The sequence below is a fragment of the Rana temporaria genome, chromosome 4 (assembly GCF_905171775.1).
Source record: "Rana temporaria chromosome 4, aRanTem1.1, whole genome shotgun sequence".
Lineage (NCBI taxonomy): Eukaryota > Metazoa > Chordata > Amphibia > Anura > Ranidae > Rana > Rana temporaria.
The window spans coordinates 291,246,270-291,273,531 of record NC_053492.1 but is presented as its reverse complement, the minus strand read 5'-3'; the positions used below and the strand labels follow the sequence as shown (position 1 = coordinate 291,273,531).

Below are 27,262 nucleotides of genomic sequence, written 5' to 3'. Positions count from 1 at the left end.
GGATAAATATTTGAGAAAGTAATGAGGTCAAATTATCAGAATGAAAGTCAGGCAACTGACATGAAGGCGACAGGAAGATGGAGGGACATTTCTCTTAACACAGATTTCTGATGAGGAAAAGTTGAAATTGCATTGATCACTTTTAGAGAAACTCATAAGGATCAAAGGCAGAAATGTTATATATAATACTGTACATGACAGTAAACAAAACTTGGACTCTATTAACTTATGCCAATAATTAACATATTTTACATTTAGAAGAACACCAAAAAGGAAATACTCACAACTGCATAGCCAAGCTGGTAGGGTTCAAATAATATTTAGGACACCCCTATACAGCAGCTCCAGTACATAAGGGACATTAACTTCAGACAGTTTCAGGATTTCTAGATGAGATGATGATAAAGCAAGCAAGCAAATGAAAGGAAGAAAACTAGTCATGGCTAAGCACTCATTGTAAGTGCGAAACGCGTCGGCCATACTGTGTGTTGTGGGTTGCAGTGACTGTATGTACAGTTAAAAAATAAAAGACCACTTATTTTAAGTGATTTGGAGTGCGGCTGTCCAGTTTTCTTCCTTTCATTTGCTATCATCAGCATTGCCAGCACCTTGGTGGTTCAACAACCCTTGACTACTAACGAGGCTCACCTGGAGCGGTGAGAAATCTATCTGTTTGGATAAAGCAAGCAAGCTGTGGCCCATTCCTCAAAAACTAATTGCAACTAGGCATGTGCATTCGTTTTCGTCTGAATGCATTTTCGTCCAAATTTCGGGTATTTTCATTATGGTTTTAACAAACGAAAACGGACGCACAAAATCCGAAGGATCTGACATAAAAAAATGCTTTATTTTATTTTTCGTTACAACGGTTTGATATAGATCGGAGATTCGACATGACGCTGACAATAGCAATCTGTGTCTATCGAACCTGTGGTCGAATGTGCCTAACCTTAACTCTATTAGTCCAATATTATTCTACATAGAGAGAAAATATTTGACATTATAGAGACAGTGTTGGGGTAGACCATTCGACATGGACGAAGATTCGACGAAGCAGCGAAAAACATACAAACGTCGAATCTGTCATTGAAGGCTTATGGTGTCTGTCGAAAGTTTTAGGAAGATTCGACAAGCAGCTAAACTGTATGACGCCGCAATCGTACATTTCCGGTCAAATTTCTCGGCCCATAGGCTACAGAAGAATTTGAATGTTGGTTGACTAGTAATAATAATTTATGAATATAATTATTACTAGTCATACAACATTAGAATTCTTCTATAGCTTGTAGGCGGAACATTCGACCGGAAATGTACGATTGTGGTGTCGTACAGTTTAGCTGCTCCGTCGAATATTCTTAGAACATTTGACAGACACCATAAGCCTTCAATGACAGATTTGACCTTAATTAATTCGGATTTTCGGACGAATACATTTTTCAACAAAATAAATAAAAACAAATTCTGGGAGTAACTAAATAAATTATTTTTTCGAACGAAAACGAAATTCCGAAACAAAATATTTCAGTGTGCACATGTCTAATTGAAACAGCCTTTAATCAGAGTTAAACTGCTAACTTGGTGTAACTAGGCAGATATGCAGCCATCCATAGAAGACTAGAAATAGGTACCCAGATATCAGCAATTGCTATTTAAATTGGGAAACTGCCTTTTAAAAGTGATCGCAGCTATTTTGTTGTCATGCCATAATGACTGCAGAGTTCAAACATCCATATCAGGTGCTTTCAATCAGTTTGGTACCAGGCCGACTCACCTCTACAAACAGAATCATAATTAACACAGCAGTCATTTGTGTCTTTACAGTCATCAGAGCAGGAGCACAGACTGCTAGGCAACCTCTTCTCTCCACATCGTAACTTGTCACACGTCCAGATGTGAGCTGCACAACAAATCACACCATTTAAAGAATCAGTAAATATGCTTCTTTTCAGTGGGTTACTTCACTTTATTTATTTTTATTTTTCATAGCATACTGTAACTGTGGTAGACCTATGATTCGTTCTAAAATAATTAGTAGACAGTAAGAGAGAAGTTAGAAACTCCTCCCCTTAGAAAATTTATAGTTAAAGCAACTAAAGGTTTCTGCATATGGGTATAGCAGCCTCCAAAACCCTCCTGTCACAACTGAATGCCAGGCTGTTCCAACATATAAAACTTTGGCAATTCATTCCTCAGGTCCTGCGCCAAGAGGCTGCACCACTACATACTGATCACAGGGGGGTGCTCACTTGGCACCGCCTCCATTCATAGAGCGCTTTGTATTTTTTCAGTGTACACAAAGCCGTCTCTGATTGCCTACACCTACATTTTAAAGGGCTAGTTCTATTTTACAGAAAACTGTAATAATGAACCAACACTGGACACCCTCCCTATTCCCCTCAGTCCTTTCTGTACCACTGTACTTACCACTGGGTTGCCAAGCTGTCAGCAGATGCATAGCTGCTCCGGGGATTTGCAATACCTGCTCTTCTACCTGTTTTTCTGCGCTTCAAGGGCGGACCAGATGGATTCTGATTAATCAGCATTGACGAAGTACAGTGGGGACATGAATAGGAGGGGAAGGATGTCTGGTGTTAGTTCACCTTTATATTTTTTCTGTAAAGGTGAACTAACACTTTAAAGAGCAATTCTAGGCAAGTGAAACCATTTAGTAAACTAATGCTAACCAGTAAAGACAGCAACTGTGTTTAGGCAAGTTCTTAGTGTAGCGCCCCCTTACTTTCAGTACGGGCACTACACTAAAGTTAGTGGGGAATGGGAGAGTTAATTTTTGCTCCCATTCACGATTTGTTAAATTTGGGCTGCTGTCATTCCGGAACTGTCCTATGGGTCAGTCTGCGTTTCAGGGGTGCGATCGCACCCCTGGGCGACAGTTGGCGCTAGAGAGGTTCTGGTAGAGCCACTTTTCCCCAGCAGCCAATTAGAGGAGTTTTCCCTCGCTGGGCATGCTGGGGAGGGGTATATCTGTGGCAGACGCCATAGATTTGTCTCATCTTGCGGGGTCCGAGTTCCAGGTGTGGCATCCACCTTTGGGGTGCGTGCATCCATGGACCCCGCCACCATGGCCTACCTGGCCAGAGTTGCGCACCATGCGGAGCTCCATCCTGATGTTGAAAGGGGCCCCAGCGACTTGCTGGGTCCTGAACTTTACTAGGAAGATCCTAGGCTGAAGGCTGCTTGGTGGGGGATCGGCTCAGGGAGAACCCAGAGAGAGGTTATCCAGGAGTTCTGAACGAACCATCGGGAGTCTGGTCACCGAGATACTGACAGGTACAGTGCAGCTGTCTACCGGTGACTAACTGAATTTGCTGGGAGGATTCGCTCAATCCAACTATCGCTCATTAAATTCCTAAGCCTGTGGCAGAGGCCTGTTTCCTCCCAGCGATCTACAAGTGACACTTCGGCTGCTCGGGGGCACTTCACCCACTCTGGCTAGAGTGGCGACGAACTGATTTCACTGTTACTGAGAGCAGGATTGCTCTCTTCATATCTAAGGCCTGATACTTTCATTCTTCTTATGCTTCATCAACCTTTCCTATCCTACCTCATGTTGATGTTGGCCGTGTTGGGCCTTGGAATAAAGCAATCAAGAAAATCCATTTGATGACTGGACATTCGCTCACTGTTTGGACTCACTGCTATCACCCCTAGACACACTGCCGGGTAACTTAATACGCTGATCCCAAAACAATCAGCAGCTCCTTCGGGGGTAGCGCTACATTAGTTTACTCAAATCTATCCTCTGTGAGTCACTGAAGAATAAGTACATGTGGCACCATCAGGGGTAGCAGGATTGTACTTTAAAGTCTTGTGATGTTGTCTCTCTCTGCCTCCTGCATTACCAATCACATTCAAACTTCCAATGAAGGTTTTAAGTCTATTTTGCGGCTCTCAGAAACTTCCATTTTGTTTTTAAATCACTCTCTTTGTGTGCGAGACAACAACAGGGTATGGTACAGAGACACCAGCAGATGTGTTCCAGGATCACTGGACTACAGATAAAAGGATTCAGCACAGAAATGTCTTAATGAAAAACATAAAATGCTCAGCAGGTTTGTATCAGCTTCTTTACCTGGTTGTATGCATAAATCTTTATAATCTAAACAGCAGTTTCCAAGCTCAACACAGGCAGTATCACATCGACAGCTCCCAAATTTTCGCTCAAAACACCTATTTTTGCAGCTGTTTACTGTAACATAAAAAAAATTAAATAAATTTGACTTATAAAAAAATAAAAGACCAATCTGCAGAGTGAAAAAGACATTGGGCCAGATTCATGTAGAAATCCGGCAGTGTAACGTATCCCATTTACGTTACACCGCCGCAAGTTTTCAGCGTAAGTGCTTGATTCACTTGCCTGTAAACTATGCGGCGGCATAGCGTAAAGCCGTCCGGCGCAAGCCCGCCTAATTCAAATGGGGCGTGTATCATATAAATTAGGCGTGTTCCGCGCCCAAAGTACTGCGCATGCTCCGTTTTGAAATTTCCCGCCGTGCTTTGCGCGAAATGACGTCGCCCCGACGTAATGTTTTGAACGGCGACGTGCGTTACATACTTTCGTATTCCCGGACAACTTACGCAAAAAAAAAAAAAATTGAAATTCGAGGCGGGAACGACGGCCATACTTTAACATGGGCTGTCTAATTTTACACCACCTAAATAGCAATCGCAACTTTACGACGGGAAAAGCCGACTAGCGACGACGTAAGAGAATGCGACGAACGTGCGTGCCTTCGTGGATCGCCGTAAACAGCTAATCAGCATACCCGACGCAGAAAACGACGCAAAATCCACCCAGCGGGCGCCGAAGTATTTCATCCTAAGATCCGAAGGCGTACGAAGCCGTACGCCTGTCGGATCTTAGCCAAATGCCGTTGTATCTCTGTTTGTGAATTCAAAATAAAGATACAACGCGGCAAATTTGAATGTATCTGCTGATACTCCGGCGTACTTTTTCTGTGAATCTGGCCCATTATTTATATATACTATATTTTATAAGTAAAACTATTCAGTCAGTGCTTGAACATATTTTCACCCACAAGTCTGTTTCATGGTTCTTTCTTCTACCATTATGTGTGAGAAGATGATTACAGGTTAAATTAAATAAATTATATATAAATATAATAAATGATAAAATAATAAATTAACAAAGATGCATGAAAAGCTAACCAAGGACCTTGCAATAAAATTGTACAATCATTTTCAAATATGTCTAAAACTAAAACATTTTAATCAAATACTAAATTATATAATAATAAATTAACAAAGATGCATATAAAGATGACCACGGATCTTACAATAGGATTGTACAATCATATTTAAATATGTCTTAAACTAAAACATTTTATTTAATTTTGCTTAGGGCAGTGAATGGCGAACTTCTGTTTTTTTTTTTAAGTTGCAGCCCATTGGTTTTTAAATACCAATTTTACTTCTATCTTAATAGAGGGTAGAAGACTCTTCCTGTTTATGCACAAAGCAGCGTATGGATAACATACATAAAATCATTGCCCATTTACTGACTTCTGAAACGCAACAGTCATAACAGTTAAAGTTGTGGAAAAACCCTGGAAAAGCCCTTTAACACTTGCTTCCTCAGATAAAGGATATCCTTTTCCAGATTACAGCTAACTGTAGATAGAAAGAAAATTACAAAACCACCAGTACTTTGATAATGTTCATTATTGATAGTTTCTTGGAAAATTATTCATAATACACTATTGATAAGCCCCTGTTATCACTTTGCCTGGAGATTACTTTTTCTCATGTGATAACATATATACCACTTTTATCTCAAACTGCTTCTGGAAGACATTATGTTCTCATTAATGAAAAATATTATTTTTGTACCTTCCCTGGAACAGCTAGGCTTCAGTCCAAATATGCATCCCAGGATGGCTGTTAAGATCACCACACAGATTACCTAAAGAGAAAATGGAAAATCCACAATCATAAAACAAATATTTGCATTTCTATTGTAATTTGTGTATTGATAAAATACAGGGTTTTGAAATCTGGCCTGCACACTTCAACCCTGGTTTGATTCAATAAAGACTTATTATAGCAACCAAGCTAAATGCAATCTGCTGCAGACCAGTACAGATGGAATATCAGTGGTTACTGAAATTAAGTTCTTATAGGAAACCTGCATTGAAAGATGTACAGTGCCTTGCGAAAGTATTCGGCCCCCTTGAACTTTGCGACCCTTTGCCACATTTCAGGCTTCAAACATAAGGATAAAAAAAACTGTAACTTTTTTTGAAGAAACAACAACAAGTGGGACACAATCATGAAGTGGAACGAAATGTATTGGATATTTCAAATTTTTTAACAAAAAAAAAAGAAAAATTGGTCGTGCAAAATTATTCAGCCCCCTTAAGTTAATACTTTGTAGCGCCACCTTTTGCTGCGATTACAGCTGTAAGTCGCTTGGGGTATGTCTCTATCAGTTTTGCACATTGAGAGACTGAAATTTTTGCCCATTCCTCCTTGCAAAACAGCTCGAGCTCAGTGAGGTTGGATGGAGAGCGTTTGTGAACAGCAGTTTTTAGTTCTTTCCACAGATTCTCAATTGGATTCAGGTCTGGACTTTGACTTGGCCATTCTAACACCTGCATATGTTTATTTGTAAACCATTCCATTGTAGATTTTGCTTTATGTTTTGGATCATTGTCTTGTTGGAAGACAAATCTCCGTCCCATTCTCAGGTCTTTTGCAGACTCCATCAGGTTTTCTTCCAGAATGGTCCTGTATTTGGCTCCATCCATCTTCCCATCAATTTTAACCATCTTCCCTGTCCCTGCTGAAGAAAAGCAGGCCCAAACCATGATGCTGCCACCACCATGTTTGACAGTGGGGATGGTGTGTTCAGGGTGATGAGCTGTGTTGCTTTTACGCCAAACATAACGTTTTGCATTGTTGCCAAAAAGTTCGATTTTGGTTTCATCTGACCAGAGCACCTTCTTCCACATGTTTGGTGTGTCTCCCAGGTGGCTTGTGGCAAACGTTAAACAACACTTTTTATGGATATATTTAAGAAATGGCTTTCTTCTTGCCACTCTTCCATAAAGGCCAGATTTGTGCAGTATACGACTGATTGTTGTCCTTTGGACAGAGTCTCCCACCTCAGCTGTAGATCTCTGCAGTTCATCCAGAGTGATCATGGGCCTCTTGGCTGCATCTCTGATCAGTCTTCTCCTTGTATGAGCTGAAAGTTTAGAGCGACGGCCAGGTCTTCGTAGATTTGCAGTGGTCTGATATTCCTTCCATTTCAATATTATCGCTTGCACAGTGCTTCTTGGGATGTTTAAAGTTTAGGAAATCTTTTTATATCCAAATCCGGCTTTAAACTTCTCCACAACAGTATCTCAGACCTACCTGGTGTGTTCCTTGTTCTTCATGATGCTCTCTGCGCTTTAAACGGACCTCTGAGACTATCACAGTGCAGGTACATTTATACGGAGACTTGATTACACACAGGTGGATTCTATTTATCACAAAAAATTAAGGTGGGAAAAAGAGAAAAGAAAGGAAGAGGGGGGGGGGGGTTTAAGAAGAGGAGAGGATGAAACGGAAATAAGGAAGGAAGAAAATCAGCCAGTTGGCTTGAAGGGATTACTATTAGCAACACTATAGTGATCAATGGGAGGAAACAATGATACGTTTAATTTAATTTATTAGTATCAAAAATATTTAAAAAGGCATTATATGTTACAAGTTATGTGAAAAAAATATGTGTTTAGTGGTGGCCAAAAAACTTGATATGGCTACCTTAAATTGAAAAAATACAAAAACATGCGCAAAAATAAAGACAGGGCATAGACAAACATTTAACAGTTAACGTGATCCGGACACGTTGTGTTCAGACCAATCATATATCGACACTCTGTGAAAGATGTGATAAATTTTAGATGCAAGGATCAAAATTAGAAAGCATACGGACAAGTATAGTCCCTATACTATTTGCATCAGACCAATGGGGTGTCAATGTAAGATGATGGGGCTGAACATAGGCTTGGTGGGGGACGGAAGGTGGGGGGGAATGTATAATCCGGGATCGGTGTTAGTGGACTATATATTAGTTATTAGTGGACTTAAGCGCTTGTTAGTTGTTAGTCCTGATGTTGTTCAAAAATCATAGTTGAGATCCTGAAGGTTTAAAAGTAAATAAATGGTGTTAGTCTCTGGTCATGTGACATTCAGGATGGCACGGATGGCTTGCTTAGTATTGGTGAGTATTTCACTGTTGCTATAAAGCAGTAGATAGCTGAACACTTATTGCTGTGTGCATTATCAGGGATGCCGATAGCAGTTAAACACAGTCCTAACAATGTTAGTTCAAAGAACGGAACACAAGGCCCAATATAGGGGCTGGTATAGGTAGTATAATATAACAAACCATCCCAGATGATGGGAGGTCGATACTTTACCAGACCATTGCAGATGGGATATATGGAGCGGATCCGTCTAGGTGGTGCAGTTGTTGTGTAAACTGTACAGTTAAGGGGACTCGTTGCAGATTTGCTAATTGTAGCCCGTAGGGTACAAAAATCTTGTTGATCTGCTAGGAAGTATGTATACTCCTGTCCATTTCAGTGTCTTGTCCCTGCTGCGGCCGGTTCCCGTTCTCAAATGCGGCTTGTGTTGTGGTCAGCACGATCAGCGCGATCCATCCGTGTCAGACATAACAAGCGCCTCCGGTCCTCCGTCCTCCGGGACCAAGCTTCCGGGGTCAGGTGATCACGTTACTTGGTGACATCAACGCGTTTCGCCAGGCGTATTGGCGTAGCTTCGTCTTGGATGTGTTGGGCGTAGACAGCGATGTGTTATTTTATACAGGAGGCTGTCAGCGCCCGTCACCAATTAAAAAACGAAAGTGTTGTTGTCCTGTTGCGGACATAGTAGACAATATGTATTCTTCTTCAAGGATGGTTTGTGTATGATTCAAATAACTCGTTTTTAGAAAGTTGTATGAGATACCATGTAGACGTACAATTGCATTTCTAGTTGACTAAATAAGTATTATGCCGAAAGATCAAAAGGCAACTCATTATTAATTTTCTTAAATAAGGGGGCAGTCATCTATATGGACACATACAATTCTAAGACAATCCACATGACTATATTTCACATCTTCTGGATGATGGGGAAATTAAAACAAGGGATAGGGAAGGGTACACATGGGGACTATCACAGTGCAGGTGCATTTATACAGAGACTTGATTACACACAGGTGGATTCTATTTATCATCATTAGTCATTTAGGTCAACATTGGATCATTCAGAGATCCTCACTGAACTTCTGGAGAGAGTTTGCTGCACTGAAAGCAAAGGGGCTGAATAATTTTGCACGCCCAATTTTTCAGTTTTTTATTTGTTAAAAAAGTTTGAAATATCCAATAAATTTCGTTCCACTTCATGATTGTGTCCCACTTGTTGTTGATTCTTCAAAAAAAAATACAGTTTTATATCTTTATGTTTGAAGCCTGAAATGTGGCAAAAGGTCGCAAAGTTCAAGGGGGCCGAATACTTTCGCAAGGCACTGTATATAGGGTGCAATAGTAGGGATGCATCAATACCAGTTTAAGACCGAGTACGAGTACCAATAGTTTTTCTCAAGTACTCGCCGGTGCCAATTACGGATACCAAGCTTTAAATGATATACTGTATGTGCAGTCTGGTTTTGATAGCGGCATTTCAGCCCCCTCCAGTGCGACTTTGTTCAGTGATTCAGGTACGAATTGTCAAAGTGTATGACAATGAAAATCGCACCTGAAAATGGTACCGGACTATTTTTAAAAATGTGCTGCAGCTGGCCTGCACATGTGTGTACTGGCTCCAATAAAAAGGCTGCAAGTTCACATGTCATGAAAATCGGATGTGGATCAAAAAATACATCCAATCAGTGGTGGGTGGTGCTCAACATTTTTGGGGGGGCGCAAACGAAAAAAAAAAAAAAACAATTGCAACCTCACTGTGCCTATAAAATGCAGCCACTGTGCTCATCAAATGCAGCCACTGTGCCCATCAATTGTCACCACTGTGCCATGCCATCAAACGCAGCCACTGTGCCATGCTATCAAACGCAGCCACTGTGCCCATCAATTGTCATCACTGTGCCATGCCATCAAACGCAGCCACTGTGCCATGCCAAACGCAGCCACTGTGCCCATCAATTGTCGCCACTGTGCCAATTGTCGCCACTGTGCCTTTTGTCGCCACTGTGCCCTTTGTCGCCACTGTGCCCTTTAATTGTCACCACTGTGCCAATTGTCGCCACTGTGCCCTTTGTCGCCACTGTGCCCTTTAATTGTCACCACTGTGCCCATTGTCGCCACTGTGCCAAATGTCGCCACTGTGCCCTGTAAAATGCCCCTCCCCCCGCCCGGGACTTGCCTTTCTGGGGTCGGCCATCCTCCTTCCACGTCCCTTGATGTCTTCTCCCGCCCTCAATGACGCTTCAGCCAATGAGGTTACCGGTAACCAGAACCAGTGAACCTGATTGCCTGAGACGCCTGTCAGTCTTATCCAAGGAACGCACCCCCCGTACGTCCCTTAGATAAGTATCTGGAAGCCGAATACAGCCTGAGGGCTGTACTCGGAAAGCCTATCAGAGCCGCTGGCTCTGATAAGCACTTCCACACAGCCAACCAGCTGCCGTTATTCAGATGACCAGCGCTCACCATCCAGCCATCTGAATAGTCGGCGGAAGCGGCAACAATACATAGATTCATGTCATGTGATTGCCACTGAATCCAATTTGAATATTTTTGAAGGTATCAGTTTTAGTATCGGAGCATTTGCACAATTAAGGGTACTCATACAAATGCTTAGTATCTGCAACAATACCAGTATCAGTGCACCGCTATGCAATAGTTAACCTTCTGCCGAATATGTTAGTTGCTTGGCTCTCATGTTGGTTCAAAGGCTTCAATACTTCCTGAGTTGCTGAGATGATGACCCAGAACAAGAATGCAACTAAAGTGATAACTTTATTTACACCTAAAAACGAGACTTTTAAGTGCATCCAAAATCCGACCAAAAAATAAATCTGTTGGTAGGTGGTCACTAGTCAACAGTTAATGAGCTCAGCTGGATGGACTGATATACTGTATATCTCTATATGAAATAGTTCATAGAATAAGGCATGTATCTACAGATCAATTTAAAAGGGTTTATTGAGCACATAAGGATCAATGAAATGGCTCTTTAAAATAAATGATACTGTGGTAAAAAAAAAAGCTCACTGTGAAACCTTAAAGATAACAATAAATGCATACATATAAATAAATGGTGATTCTGCGCAACATATCACACTAATGGAATAGTGATATCACATAAGCAAGATAAATGTAAGAGCTGACAAATAATCAGCATATAGTATTAAATGCAAAGAGAATAGTGAGTCCAAATATAAATATATATATACTCAAATAGTGAATAGTGAGTCCAAAATATATAATACTCATAAGGCGAATGTGCAAAAATATATAAAGAATATTGTGCAAAAAAAACGGAATGGAAGTTCAATCCCAATAGTAAACACAAATCAGCTGTCAGGGCAGATATTCTGAATGCACTGGATGAAGGTGAGCACCAGCTCTATGGTGTGAGTGCACGGCCGTGCGATAGAAGATAAACCAGATCCCTGGCTGAGCTCCCGGGACTCTTACCTCTCAGCCCTCCTAAATGGGCATTGATGTACAGGTCACTCGCAGCCTTCTATGGGTGGTCCCTGATGTTTCCTCTCTTGATCTGGTGGATCCTTCCTTAATTGGGACAGATGCTCCTCAAAACCAGATGGATGATGTGGGTTATAAGAGAGAGAGAGGGGGGACTCCCATAGTGAGGTAACGTTTGGTGCAGGTAAAATATGTTTATTGAGGAAAAACCTGCACTTACATTAAAAGAAAAATAAAAGTGCAACGAGGAAACAAACAAGCGGCGTTTGAATCGCCAGCTTACGTCACTCCGGGTGTACGTCCTCCAATTCCTACGCGTTACGACACCACGTGTCTTCGTCTGGGGAAAACAGTGTCGTAACGCGTAGGAATTGGAGGACGTACACCCGGAGTGACGTAAGCTGGCGATTCAAACGCCTCTTGTTTGTTTCCTCGTTGCACTTTTATTTTTCTTTTAATGTAAGTGCAGGTTTTTCCTCAATAAACATATTTTACCTGCACCAAACGTTACCTCACTATGGGAGTCCCCTCTCTCTCTCTTATAACCCACATCATCCATCTGGTTTTGAGGAGCATCTGTCCCAATTAAGGAAGGATCCACCAGATCAAGAGAGGAAACATCAGGGACCACCCATAGAAGGCTGCGAGTGACCTGTACATCAATGCCCATTTAGGAGGGCTGAGAGGTAAGAGTCCCGGGAGCTCAGCCAGGGATCTGGTTTATCTTCTATCGCACGGCCGTGCACTCACACCATAGAGCTGGTGCTCACCTTCATCCAGTGCATTCAGAATATCTGCCCTGACAGCTGATTTGTGTTTACTATTGGGATTGAACTTCCATTCCGTTTTTTTGCACAATATTCTTTATATATTTTTGCACATTCGCCTTATGAGTATTATATATTTTGGACTCACTATTCACTATTTGAGTATATATATATTTATATTTGGACTCACTATTCTCTTTGCATTTAATACTATATGCTGATTATTTGTCAGCTCTTACATTTATCTTGCTTATGTGATATCACTATTCCATTAGTGTGATATGTTGCGCAGAATCACCATTTATTTATATTTCTGTTTTATGTCATGTAAACATAATTAGGTTTTGCTGCACTATATATTTTTGGTGGATTCACTCATTTAGGATCCATTTTAGCGCAAAAGCACTTGTCACTTTAATAAATGCATACACACTAATAGTTTTTGGGTTAAACGAAAAAAATAAATGACAGCTCAGATCGGAGTCACTGTACTAACAATCCAATGTTAGTACAGCAATCTCCCCTGCCGAGCTGTTGTGTTCTGACATGGGGACTGCCCCCTCAGCCAGAATACTTCAGTCAACGCTCTCAGCCACTAGCTGAGAGCGAGACCTGGAGCCAGTTGTCAGACTTTTTTCGTCAATGACCCTTTGTCAAGAGCTGTCAGAACGGATTCTGTTGGAACCAGTTGCTGTGTACACGAACCAAATGGTTTCTATTGAACCGGCCAATGTCGCTCGACTTTCGGCCCATGTGTACAAGGCATTAGGCACCGTGAGAATCGCTGGATAAATAGGTGCCTCCAAGGAAGAGGCCAGAATCAGCTAGAGCAGTGTTTCTCAATTCCAGTCCTCAGGCCCCCCCAACAGGTCAGGTTTTCAGGATTTCCATTATTTTGCACAGGTGATTTGATCAGTTTCACTGCCTTAGTAATCACCACAGCCTTTTCATCTGAGGGAAATCCTGAAAACCTGACCTGTTGGGGGGGCCTGAGGACTGGAATTGAGAAACACTGAGCTAGAGAGACAATGTTCGGTGTGGAGAGGTTGTACAGCAGATTCCATCAAGCCGGTGTACAGGAAATGACAGGCGGTCAGGCAGAAAATGACCTCATAGGAACTGCAGAAGGCTGATCACTCCAGGTTTTTCAGATTTTCCTGTTTGATAAGAGAGAGATGGTGGCTGTTAGGTCTTTTATATGCATGGTTTGTGAAAAAAACATTGCGCTGGGATGGGGATAAACGATTCCACAAGATGGGGATACATGCTCTGGCAGAATTTGTTAGATGGATTAACAACAAGTTTTTGTATCTTTTGTTGGAAAGGGGATTAATATGGAATATAAAAACTAAGAGGGGGTCATTATTTAGAGGGACTTCAGTAAGTTTATAACAGTTTCTTTACTGATTGCCAGAATGAAGTAAGGAGAGAAGTGTGCCCCTATGGGCACCAACACCAACATGACGAGGAGCTTTAAGGGTACATTCTATACAGTAGCTCTGGGAACCATCCCATAAGCAGCTTGTGTTCAAATTCCAAGAACATACTGGAAGCGGAATAATTGTGTGCTAAGAGAAGTATTCAGTCAATTTGGTTGTCTGTAAGAGAATGATTTAGGTATTTTTCCCCACGCTCAAATTTAAGGTGTTTGGGAAGAGGTACCGGAGTCCAATAAAGTTGAATGTGTGAAGGACAGCCTGTGAGGGGATGATTCCAAGCAAAGCTGCTAGAAATAAGTGGTAGTCAGGAAACCCCATTTGTTGTGCAGTTCAGAGCAGAGGAAATGAGAGAATTGAAGTAGGCACCGGTCACACCACTACAACCCAATTTTTTTTTTACATTTTTGGGTGAGAGTAATAACTTCCAACACTAGTGAAATGAGAGGTTCAAAGTTAAGCTTAGGTCAGATTTAGGAAGAGAGCATTGTAACGTCCCAGGAAAAAAGTCTAGGACAGAAGTGAACAAAAGTTTATGGGACACAATACAAGTAGGCTCTATTAGGAGATGGAGTAAGAGTTCTAGAGGAAGTTGCAAGGAAATCCATGGTAGTCCTTGCAAGGGTAAAGGAGTAAAGTCTTGTTCAAGTTTGACCCATGGTTTGTGGGAGGAGCACCAATCAAGTCAATAGGCTACATCATGTACTGGAAAGCAATGTGTTTTACACCAACGTGTTTGCAGAGATTGAGAACTTGAAGTTTGATTCTTGCCTTTTTCTGGACCCATTGAGAATGTAGGGGGGGAAAAAAGGCGTTGGGGGGGGGGGGGAATAGGTGGTGTTTGGTAAACATAAGTCAGTCTTGGGAGCATGTTTATTTTGAGGATACTTTTATGGTCAAACCAAGAAAATATTCAATTTAGTAAGATTAAGTTTGATAGTATGCAATACAGCACAAGTTTAGAATTGATTTAAAAAAAGTTTAAAGATCTGCAGAGATGTTTGTCCCCAGATATCATATGTGCAAGAAAAAAAATTTAAATGGGAAAGTTAGCCCTAAGGACTGTATGGTAGAATTTGGCAGGGAAATCTCCAGGGCTTCAGATTTGTGGTAGTTAATTTTGTAATAAGAAAGCTGACTAAATATCTGAAGTTGGACCATAAGCAAGGTGGAGGGGGATCATTTCAGGGTATGAAAGAGAAAACTAGTAAGATGGAGAAGCAGCAATTTTAAGAGGTTGTATGATGAACCAAGTCCTGAGGGTATTGTCCCTCACTTCTCTACTTGTCAGTATTTTGGGGAATAATTTCAGATTAACTTAAGTAGGATGATAGTTTTGATCCTTTCCTTCTTTAGGAATTATGAAGATGTTGACCATGCGAGTGTCTCGGGGAAATGATGCATTGCCAAGGACATTCTGTTGGAAGGATTATAGTAGGCCAGAGCAAAGCTGTCAGGTCCAGGGGCCTTGCCTGTTTTTGTAGGCCATTTAGCTAATGCAACTTTGTCTACTGCCATAAGAGATTCAAGGTAGTCTGTAACTCTAGGTTTAAGTTTAGGTAGAGAAGAGTTGTTAGGGTAAGCTAGTATATCATTCAAATGAGAGTCAGCGTCTTTCTGGGACCATGGGAAATTAAGGCTGTAACCTGCACGATAGTAAGTAGAGAAGTTGTCAGCTATAGCCTTAGGGGCAATATCGATGTGGATATTCGTGTCTTTAAAATTAGGGATTTAAGTTTTAAGGTTGAGTTCCTTGAGGGCACTCACTGATAAGCCACATCGTTGAAGTAGGATTGTTGGCATCATTACATGAGTTGGGCTTTAACCATGCCACGTTCGTGGACCACGCAAGAGCTCCACTACATGTGTTCTGCGGTTCATATAGAGCTAAAATTTGTCTGCACAAATATGTGTAGTTCATCCTGGGGGAGAGCAGGAAGGATGGTTTCAAATACACAAAGGGGCATGGAGAATAAAAAGTAGTCACCCTCGAACAGGAAGTCTGAGAATAGCAGAAAAAAGCTTGCATTTGAGAAATGAAACAAAGGACGATATGGACATTCTACTTTAATTTAAAGCGGTGGTTCACCCTCATTACCAACATTTTAGCATTAAATTAGGCATAGTAGCGCGAGCTACAGTATGCCTGTATTTATTTTTTTAGCCTCGTACTCACTGTGCAATCGTATAGATAAGATTCCGACTCCCCGCGGGGAATGGGCGTTCCTATCCAGAGGGAGCATGATTGACGGCCGGCTATGGCACGTCACGCTCCCCGAAGATAGCCGGAGTAGGTCTCGGCTCTTCACGGTGCCTGCGCACAGACTATGCGCAGGTGCCGTGAAGCGCCAAGTCCTATTTCGGCTATTTCCGGAGAAGCGTGACGCGCCATAGCCGGCCGTCAATCATGCTCCCTCTGTATAGGAATACCCATTCCCCGCGGGGAGTCGGAATCTTATCTATACGATTGCACAGTGAGTATGGGGCTAAAAAAATAAATACAGGCATACTGTAGCTCGCGCTACAATGCCTAATTTAATGCTAGAAAAAAAAATTGTTTTATTAGGGTGAACCCCCTCTTTAAACATATTGCATTTATTTAAAAAAAAAAATGTGAGTTTCGTGTTACTTTAATTAAAAGACGTTGATTCTTTTTGGTTAGGGTTACACCACAGATAGTATCTATAATACGAAAATTAATATGTTAGTGCTTCCTACCAAAGTCAAACAACAAGCATGATTTCCTTGTTTTGTTGCATCATTTTAAATCTGTGATTTTCCTGTTGAGGAAATCCTCCCTGCCCTAGACAGCTCAAATAAGAACCACAAACCTCAGAAAAGTCATGATTTTATTTCAAAAAGTTTATAAATGGAGTATAGTTTTGTTTATTCCACATTATTCGTGGGCATGTATGAAACCAAATATTATGTAACATCCTGAGTCAAGTGCATTGTAAGTATAAAACAACCTAATGAAAGCTATCTTATGTGTTCTGTTAACTATTTACAACACCAAATCCCCAAAAAGTTAGAACACTGTAAAATCAATATAAAAAACAGAAAGCAAAGATTTTCAAATCTCATAAACCCATATTTTATTCTCGATACTGTATAAAATAGAAAACATTAAATGTTTACACCAAGAAAAAAGTTAAATTAATGGCAACAGGTCTCAAAAAAGTTAGGCGAGGACCAGGTTTACCATGGTGTAGCATTTACTCTTCTTTTAACAAAACTTCTTGGAACTAAGGAATCCAGTTGCATTAAGGTGAAAAAACACCTTGCACTGTCCAGCCCCCAGCCCCCCTATTTTACATGAGCCCCGAATTTCAGTGGGCGTGATCTTGCGTTGCTCTGTCCACTGCTTTTTGGCTCTTCATTGGATAGATTGATAGCAGCGCAGCCATTGGCTCCGCTGCTGTCAATCAAATCCAATGACACAGGCGCCAGGGGGTGGGGCCGAGTCATACACTTGGCGGCTATGGACGCCGACTGTATGACACGGGAGCGCGCCCGCAAGGTAACTCCCTCGGAAGATAGCTTCCCAGAGGAGGTTATCTATTGCGGGGAGGAGCCACCGTGGGACCCCAAAACAGGAGGATTGGGGCCACTCTGTGCAAAACTAACTGCACAGTGGAGGTAAGTATGACATGTTTGTTATTTTTATTTTATTTTTTAAAGTGAACCTTTAGTGTCACTTTAAGCCAAAAGGTGATTTAAAGAGTCATTGTAATCATTTGATGAAAATGAATCTTATGTTTGTTCACTTTGCCACATTCGAATCAAAAAAAAAAAAAAAGAAAAAAGTTTTCGATTTGGCTGATTCAAAATTTATCGATTTGAACCTTTTGATTAAGGAAAAAAAAAATCTGTAAATTCAAAGAAAATTTGAAAAAGACGAAATTCATTCCAAATACGAATTCCGATTAAGAATCCCAAATATGTATTAAAACAAATCAACCGAATTTAACAAAACAAAATAACTAGAATAACGAATCTAAACAAAACAATATTTTTTCGTCATGCACATGTCTACTTTCTACTGCGCATGCACGAGACGCGTTGTGCTTGGTGAATGGTCCCACAGCCTTCCGAAACCTATGACGAGTTCAGAAGACTGCAGGGGAGGCTTTGGTTTGGTGATCGGAAAGAAAGTGGGAGTGTGTACTTGTCAAAAACAGGTACCTGCCCCCCCCCCCCAAAAAAGTGCCAAAAAACTTAAAGAGGAGGGGGAGGCAGAGAAGCAGTTTGGGTGAAGTTCCGCTTTGAAATTTCTGAAGATGATTAAAAAATAAATATATAGATTATTTTGATAAGTGTAATTATGTACTGTATTACAGCTGGCCATCATTTAAAAAAAAAAAGAAAAAAAAACATTTGCCAAAAAAAAATAGTTTTCAAAAAAATATGCATATTCTACAAGTACAGATAAGACAAGTAAACATTCCTGATTAAATTGTTTTACTTCTGCATCAAGAGAGAGACCATCAATTAACTATCAACACTTGCCATGGGTGTCCTGAGAGCCACACTACTTAATTTTAATGAAATTTAGGTTAGTGTCTCAGAAGGATTCATCTGCGATATACTGATGGTAGCGTCACTTCAAAGCTTCCAAAGTAGCAGTCTAAAGCCTTGTACACACGATAGGTTAACCAGAGGACAACAGTCTGAAGGACCGTTGTCATAGGTTAACCGATGAAGCTGACTGATGGTCCGTCACGCCTACACACCATAGGTTAAATAACCGATCGTGTCAGAACGCGGTGACGTAAAACACAACGACGTGCTGAAATAAACGAAGTTCAATGCTTCCAAGCATGCGTCGACTTGATTCTGAGCATGCGTGGGTTTTTAACCGATGGTCGTGCCTACCAACGATCGGTTTTGACCTATCGGTTACCAATCCATAGGTTAATTTTAAAGCAAGTTGGCTTTTTTTTAACCTAAGGTTAAATAACCTATGGGGCCCCCACACGATCGGTTTTGACCAATGAAAACGGTCCTTCAGACCGTTGTCCTCTGGTTAACCTATCGTATGTACGAGGCTTTATTCAATCACATGTTCATCACTTCATCAAGTAGCCCACATCAGCCAACCAAAATTCATGTTGCTGAAATTCCAACCCAAGCAAAACAAAATAGAAAATGTTCCGCTTTGGACAAACGACTACTTCCAATCAGTGTCACCACTGGAGAGATTTGCCATCATTTCCTGTCCCAAAAGGAAGTTAGGGGAAATCTTCTCAATTGAATACACACAGTAAAAACCTGACAGGGGTTATATGCATTCCCCACTCTGTCTATGGGTAGCAATGCATGCTTTGTTTTCTCTCATTCAACATATTTCATACATTTGATTAGGGTAGTGTCATTATAACACTCCAGTCTGAGGCAGATAGTGGATCACAAGTGAGAGCATATTACACATGACTGCCAGTCATTTGGTATTGTTACTAGAATACACAAGTACAAAATAATCAACCATTAAAAACAAATGTTTTCATTTTGTGAAATTAAAAAGTATATAGATGCTATGGTTTTGTTTTGTTTTTTTGCAGTGGAAAGGGTGTTTTGGACTAGACCCAATTTTTCTTTCCATTTAAATGTGGTGCATTATCCTTATAATAAAACATCCTAATGTGCCTTAACCTGGGATCACGCAATCATGGAAAGTAAACCTGTACTCCAAATTACACTTAAGAAAATGCCGTTACTGGTCATTGACGCAGGCTCTTTGTGCGGTGGAATGGCAGTCAATAGTTATAAGCCAATGAACTCAGTCAATAGTTATAAGCCAATGAATTCAGGAAGACTTACGCCCCAGTAACACAGTAAAACTAAATTAGAGTGACACAGAAGTGGATTTCTGTCTAGATAGCGATTTCTGCTCTCAGGCTAAACTTTTACATTTCTAAGTTAGGTGAGCCTATGCTGAGGCTATGCACGCTGAGAGCCATCCACACTAGAATGTGGGAAACCACATTCCGTGCCAGTTTGCCGCATCACATTCAAATCGCACTGCCTTTACAATCTGCAGCGGGTGGCAGTGCAAAGTTAACAACACCCCAAACGCAGTGCGTTTACTCACCCTGGATTGCATGGTATAAATTTACTATGAAGTTCAGTTGCAGTGTCTTTCCAAAAGTAGTGCATGCGCTACTTTTGGTGTGGTGCGATTTCAGCCCATTTACAATAAATGGGTTGAAAAATCGCACTGCACAGAACTGTGTATGAATCGCACAATAACACACAGCACAATCTTGTGCAATTCACATGCAGTTCCTAGTGTGAACGGGTCCTAAAGCCTTACATATTCTGCCCAAGCAGTAAAAGCACTTTAAAGTGTTACTAAATCCAGGACCCTGCATTCACTATATCTGGTCTCCTACAGTACACAGAACATGGAAATTAGATTATTTTAGTAAATATAAACTGCTAAATGCCTTTTTTCATCAGCAGTATATAGCAGTCTTGTGACCATCAGGCCCCATACACACGAGAGGATTTATCCGCGGATACGGTCCAGCGGTCCAGCAGATTTCTATGCGATGGCGTGTACACACCATCGCATTGAAATCCGCGCCGAAATCCGCCGTCGCTGCGATTATGAAGCGGCGACGTGCGCGACGCTGTCATATAAGGAATTCCACGCATGCGTCAAATCATTGCGACGCATGCGGGGGATCCCTTCGGACGGATGGATTCGGTGAGTCTGTACAGACCAGCGGATCCATCCGTTGGGATGGACTTCAGCAGATGGATTTGTTGAGCATGTCAGCAAATATTCATCTGCTGGAAATCCATCCCAGGGATAGGATCTATCCGCTGAAACCCATTTGCTGGGATTTATCTGCGGATAGATTCTATGGTGTGTATGGGGCCTCAGTGTCTAGCTGAGCACTGGTAAAGCTTATAGGAGGAGTTTTCATTCTCCTTTGACTGTCCTATGAGGCTGCAGGACCACTGACCCTCTGTCTGGAAAGGGCTGATAGCCACTGTGCGGATCACATGCACCCTCCCAAAAATAAATAAATAAATAAAAAACGAAGAAAAAAAAACCCTCTCTAGCACTACATACCAAACCGAGTATGTGCAGAGTGCCCCCAAGGCTCTGTACTATTAGGAGATGGATTGGGGACTGTGGGAGAAGGGGAGGATCAGAGAAGACAGAAGCAAACAACCTTTTACAAAATGCAGAGGATTAACGCCTTAGGTTACACAGTGAGAATAACACGCAAGCTTTACTGTATATACAGACTGATTTTACTGTTTTGGGTTGAGCAAGGAAGGCCTCGTACACGAGGCGAAAATCAGAAGGGAAAAGTCGGAAGACAAGCTGTCTGCGGATTTTCAGATCGTCAGTATGCTGCATTCAGCAGATGATATGACTTTTACATAAGACAAAAGCTGGATGTGCAACGTCTGATTTTCGTATAGTCAGTACAGAAATCAGTCACACAAAATTACATGAGCACATGCTCGTAATCAAGGAACGACTGGGAAGAGTTCAGTCTTCTTGAATTAACATTTGTGACCCGGCAATTGAAGAAATGTCAACATTTTCATCTTCTTTAATGGCATAATAAAGAAGCTGCTTTGCTGGTGATAACTAATGTACCGTATATACTCTAGTATAAGCCGACCCGAGTATAAGCCGAGGTACCTAATTTTACCCCAGAAAACTGGGAAAAACTTAATGACTAGAGTATAAGCCTAGGGTGAGAATGCAGCAGCTACTGTAAACGGAAAAGAGGGTCAACGATGCCCGTTTGCGCGCCTCACTGTGCCCATTGCCACCTCACTGTGCCCAATGCCACCTCACTGTGCCCAACCTCACTGCGCCCATTGCAACCTCACTGTGCCCAACGCCACCTCACTGTGCCCAACGCCACCTCACTGTGCCCGAGTCAGTGTACCTGAAATTCTTGACAGGCTGCGGGCGTCCATTCATTGTTTAAAAGTTGCGGTCTCCTCCTGGTCCCGTTCCGTGCAGGGCCGTCTTTAATATGGTTTGGGCCCTGGGCAAACATTTTTTTTGGGCCCCCCTCCAGCTTATTTTGGGCCTGGCTGGTTCACATGTATGTTTTGGCGGTCCTCATTTGTGCAGGTACAGCAGTCCATTGATTTGAATGGGCTGCCATGCCTTCGTTTCCTGCAGAAAAAAGGCGCATTCAGCATTTTAAAAATACAGTTGCCTTGAAATCCATTCTGCTTTTGCACCATGCTACTTACCTGCAGTTCTTGCACACACAAACGCACTGTGTTTTTAAAAGCGTGACCTAAACGTCTAAAAATGCAGCAAGTTTGACAGTGCGGGAACTGCAGATAAGTCACAGCAGACAGCAGAATGGACAGACAGTGCTGTATTTCAGTGCTTCATGGGCATAGGGGTGCCGTGTGAGCAGCTTATTACATGAGGCATGCACTTTTCTTTGCAGGAAACGCAGGCATGGCGGCCCATTCAAATGAATGGGCTGCTGTGCCTGCGCAAATGTGGGCCGCCAAAACACATACATGTGAACCAGCCAGGCCCAAAATAAGCCCATCAAGCAGTTAAATACAGACAGTAATGCCATGTGCTCTGAGGCCTTACTCAGCCTGGACTGCAGGTCTGGTCTGTGATTTAAAGAGTTCCTCTATTTTACACATGGCATGGCATGGGGTCCCATGGTGCTAAAGCAGAATGGACAGACGGTCCTGTGACCCCCATGCCATGCCATGTGTAAAATAGAGGAACGTTTTAAAACACTGACCAGACCTGCAGTGAATCATCAAATATTATAAAGACTTTGGGCACACTCTACAGAAAACTTCTATTTACAATATAGATTAGCAAACGGTGACATACCTTGAGGAGCAGGACATGAAGAAGTCAGCCTCGGGAAGAGCAAACTGGGGATGTTATAAAATCACATTCTAATTCACTTTTATATACAAGCAGCACCCAGTGGCAGGAAGGGAGAAGTGCACGTCTAAAGGGAAGCCAGGGGTGCTGTACATTTTAAAACACTGGGAAGGGAGGCAGTACTGTCACTGGCTGCGTGACACTGATGATTTTCAGCCTGATTTGTGGGCAGCACAGGCGCTTAACAGGCGGCAGGGCCGCCATAAGGAATTATGGGGCCACTTACACAGCTTCAGGCATGGGCCCCCTGGAGCAGAGAACCGGGGGGGTGCTGCTGCCTGAAATTGAGAAGCAGGGGGGGGCTGCCGCGAATTTAGAAGCGGGGGGCCCTTTACAAAAAAGAAATAAAGAAAGAAATAAAGAAAAATATATATAAAAAAAAGGGTGTAGCCATCCAGGGCCCTGGGGACCTCTGGGCCCTTTAATAAAAAGAAATAAAAAATATATATATATTTTTAAAAAGGGGGTTGCCATCTGGGGCCCTGGGGACCTCTGGGCCCTTTAATAAAAAAAATATATATATAAACAAAAATAAAAAAAATAAACATTTATAAAAAATATAAAAAAGGGTGTTTGCCACATGGGGCCCTGGGGACCTCTGAGCCCTTTAATAAAAAAATATATATATATATACAAAAAAAGAAATAAAATAATAATAAAAAAAAGGGGGGTTGCCATCCGGGGCCCTGGGGAACTTTAATAAAAAATAAAAATATATAAAAAAATACATTTTTATTTAAAAATAAATAAAAAAAGGGGGGTTGCCATCTGGGGCCCCTGGGGACCTCCGGACCCATAAAAAAAATGTTTTTTTTTTCAAAGGGGGTTGCTTTGGGCCCCCAACAGTGACAGGGCCCTGGGCAGATGCCCCATTTGCCCTGCGGTAAAGACGGCCCTGGTTCCGTGATAAGTGTTTCCCAGCAGCCTATCACGGACGTCTTCTCATCCTCTGACTCAGTTTCCCAGCACACACTGTGTTCAGCCAATCACGGACGTCTTTTCATCCTCGGACAAGAGAACGTCCGTGATAGGTAGAACACTGAACACAGTGTCTGCTGGGAAACGCATATCATGGAAGGGACCAGGGGGAAGCTGTGACTCCTCTGCATTGTGTAAAAAAGCAGCCCTTCAGGTACACTGACTCGAGTATAAGCTGAGGAGTGTATTTTCAGCCCTAAAAAAATGGCTGAAAAACTTGGCTAATATACGACTATACAGTATACGGTAGTTTTGCCAAATGTATGTTAAAAGGGAATTTGTTTTGTACGATCTGAAAATCTCGAATCAACGCTCACCATACTTTAACTTCTACTAACATGAAATTAGCAGTAGAGGCCCAAAGGATGGCCCTTGAGAAATTAACATTCCCTTTATACTACGTCACTACGTTCGCGTTTGTCAAACGACAATTTGCGTATCATTAGTATGCTAGACAAAATCCTGCACTCTCCCTTTTGACAAAAATCAGACGCTTGGTCGTCCAAAAATCAGACCGTGTGTATGAGGCTTAACACTTTAAACCCTGGTTCCCACTATAACTGCATGCGACTCACTCAGGAACATGCAATGCAATCTTGTGCAATTCACATGCAGTTCTCAATGTGAATGGGCCCTAAAGCATTACATATTCTGATCAATCAGTAAAAGCACTATAACCCACATGTGAATTGCAGAGGAACTGTACCACATGTCTGTGCAATTCACATGTGTGGTGCAATTTGAGCCCATTCATCTTGACATTGTGGCTGCCGGCTTGTAGTTCCTAATGAACTACCAGAGCGCTGTGCTAGTTCAATAAGTCTTCCTGTCAAAGTTTAACTGCCTGGTCTTATCGGAGGTACGGGCAGACAGCTACACAGACAGTCTGCAGGACCGTGGCATTACACCCACAATCTTCTGATCATGGGTGCAATGCTTTACAGGTTCATTCCAAAAAAAAATTATCCTATAATGCTGATTTATAAAAAAAAAAAATTCTAAAGTTGAACTTGTCCTTTAAACTATTTCTTATGAGGCAGATTGCTTCCTGAAAGATTGAACTAAAAACATAAGATATCTAATAATTTCTCATTTTGCTAATGTAAACATCCACACTAACCATCTTGAAACCATAGCCTGCAAATCAGTAAATGCACTTTAGTTATGATCTTGCATGGGTTAATATTTCCATACTTGTAGTTTTCTCATTACATGAGATTTACCATACATGGTTTAGAACATGTGAAATTCCTGTTAAGAAGGTCACACCAGGTTTAAACTGCCAATTTCTTGTTAAAAAGCGAAATGCTGCCAAAGATCTCCCAGACATGGATCCTAAACAAAGACACCACTTCAAAATAACATCTAAAGTAATGCTATTTTTTCTGCTAAGGGCGTCCCATATTCATTGTAATTTTTGGGGGATTTCTTTACAAGCTTTTTTACAATTTTCCAAAAGGCCTCATGCACACACAAGGTTTTTTTTCCTCCCCTGGACACCTTTGCTCCAGGGGAGGAAAACTCAGCTCTAAAAACATTGTATAGTTAGTACAATGGCTCCTCCTGAGCTGTCAGGTTTTTTTTTCCCCGTCAGCCCTGTTGGGTTGAATAAAAAAACAAAAAAAAAAGGAAGGAGGTGTGTACCAGTCTTTAGGTTGTCCCCAGGGTCGATCCTAGGGTCACAGGCGCTTGGGTGCAGAAATATTTCTGGCGCCCCCACATGGGCATGGTCATTTTTACTAACTCCTCCCCTTTACATATGTTTCTATGGCAATGACTCAACCACAGATATGCTCCTCCACAAAGTCTTCATTACCCTGGGATCCTTAAATGATCTCTTAACAATAAACAAAATACAGGAAGAGAAGCAGAGTATTTTATTGGAACCTGGAGTGGGGGGCTCTCTGATGGACACAAAGAGGGCTTCTGTTAGAGAGTCTGTTAGAAAGAGCCCCCAGACATACTACAGACATGATACAGGAGATGGTCAGAGACCGCAGACATGATACAGGAGACAGTCAGAGACCACAGACTTAGTACAGGAGACAGTCACAGACTGCAGACGTAGTACAGGAGAAAGTCAGAGACTGGAGACGTAGTACATGAGACAGTCAGAGACTGCAGACGTAGTACAGGAGACAGTCAGAGACTGCAGACGTAGTACAGGAGACAGTCAGAGACTGCAGACGTAGTACAGGAGATTGTCAGAGACTCCAGACATAATACCGGAGATGATCAGAGACTGCAGACATAGTACAGGAGATGGTCAAAGATACATCAGTTCTGGACGGACACACACCTATACTCAGAACACTAGTTCTGGACGGACACACACCTATACTCAGAACACTAGTTCTGGACGGACACACACCTATACTCAGAACACTAGTTCTGGACGGACACAAACAAGGAGAAAAGGAGGGAGGGGAGAACTCTGCCACTTCAGCGCCCCCACCTCTGCAGGTGCCCGGGTGCAAAGCATCCTGCCTAGGATCGCCCCTGGTTGTCTCCCACCTAAAGATTTTTTTTTTTTTCTATTGCATGTGATTGGGTATTTTTGAAATGTTCCTTGCAAAGAGAACAACCTATTTGTTCTCGAATTGAGAATAAACATCAAATTATTGGGCCAATAGAAAGATTGGGGTGAAGGCCAAGCTTGTTTTTACCGTAAAAATAGAAGTTTGCACACAACTTCAGCTTGCCTCTGCTTCTGTATATCTGATTATTTTGACATGTTTTTTAAAGGTAACCGCTGCTTGTACATGTTTTTAAATCTTATGCTGTGTTTGAATTTCCCAAGTCTTTGGCAGGTTTACTTTAGGTTACAAAAAAAAAAAATAGACGGCGTGAAACACAGTATTTATTTAAAAAATAAAAAAATAACCAGACTGTGTTCTGATTGATTTGTATGATGTAATCTAGCACTAGTTCCATGGAGCAAATAACATGTTTTATTTATTAAAGAGCAGGACAGGGAGGAGAAAATCCCATACAGGTTTTCCAGATCATGTAGGAATCCAGTATTACTTTCCTGGCACAGGGCGCTTGACTTTCTCTTCTGAACACTACTTCTTTCTGAACCAACACTTCCTGTGTCTCATCAAATACGCAAGCCAATGGTTTACATAAATCAAAACAGCACCCACAATATAAAGTTCTTCACCTTAACGTATGATTGTATGTATAATATTTCCAGCCAGTAAAGGAAAGCATGATAGTTACCTACCATACTAATCGTTATTATCCTAACAACCAGCATGGTGCTGTTCAGCAGATGTACCATAAGAGCGATAAGATAACGACGCCTGGCAACGCTTATAAGGCACAATTCACTAAGCTGTAATAAAATCTGTTTGCCATTATGTTCTTTTCTTTCGGCAATGAAAGGCATTTAAAAGCTGCAAATAAAAATCCTTATAAAATATGATTGGTTTGTTAAAGCTTAGTGAACTGAGCCTATAGCTTGCAGGATCA

The 27,262-nt window shown here is 41.7% G+C and overlaps 1 protein-coding gene across 1 annotated transcript in view; it reads right to left on the bottom strand.

Annotated features, from left to right (window-relative positions):
• The window catches only part of ENPP1 (ectonucleotide pyrophosphatase/phosphodiesterase 1), a 141,662-nt gene that overhangs the window by 72,813 nt on the left and 41,587 nt on the right, over positions 1 to 27,262 (bottom strand). The window contains exons 2-4 of the mRNA XM_040350441.1: positions 5,869 to 5,941; positions 4,091 to 4,207; positions 1,772 to 1,897 (exon numbers count right to left, since the gene is read on the bottom strand). Coding sequence (XP_040206375.1) covers positions 1,772 to 1,897; positions 4,091 to 4,207; positions 5,869 to 5,941 — 316 coding nt within the window. The remainder of the gene's footprint in view (positions 1 to 1,771; positions 1,898 to 4,090; positions 4,208 to 5,868; positions 5,942 to 27,262) is intronic.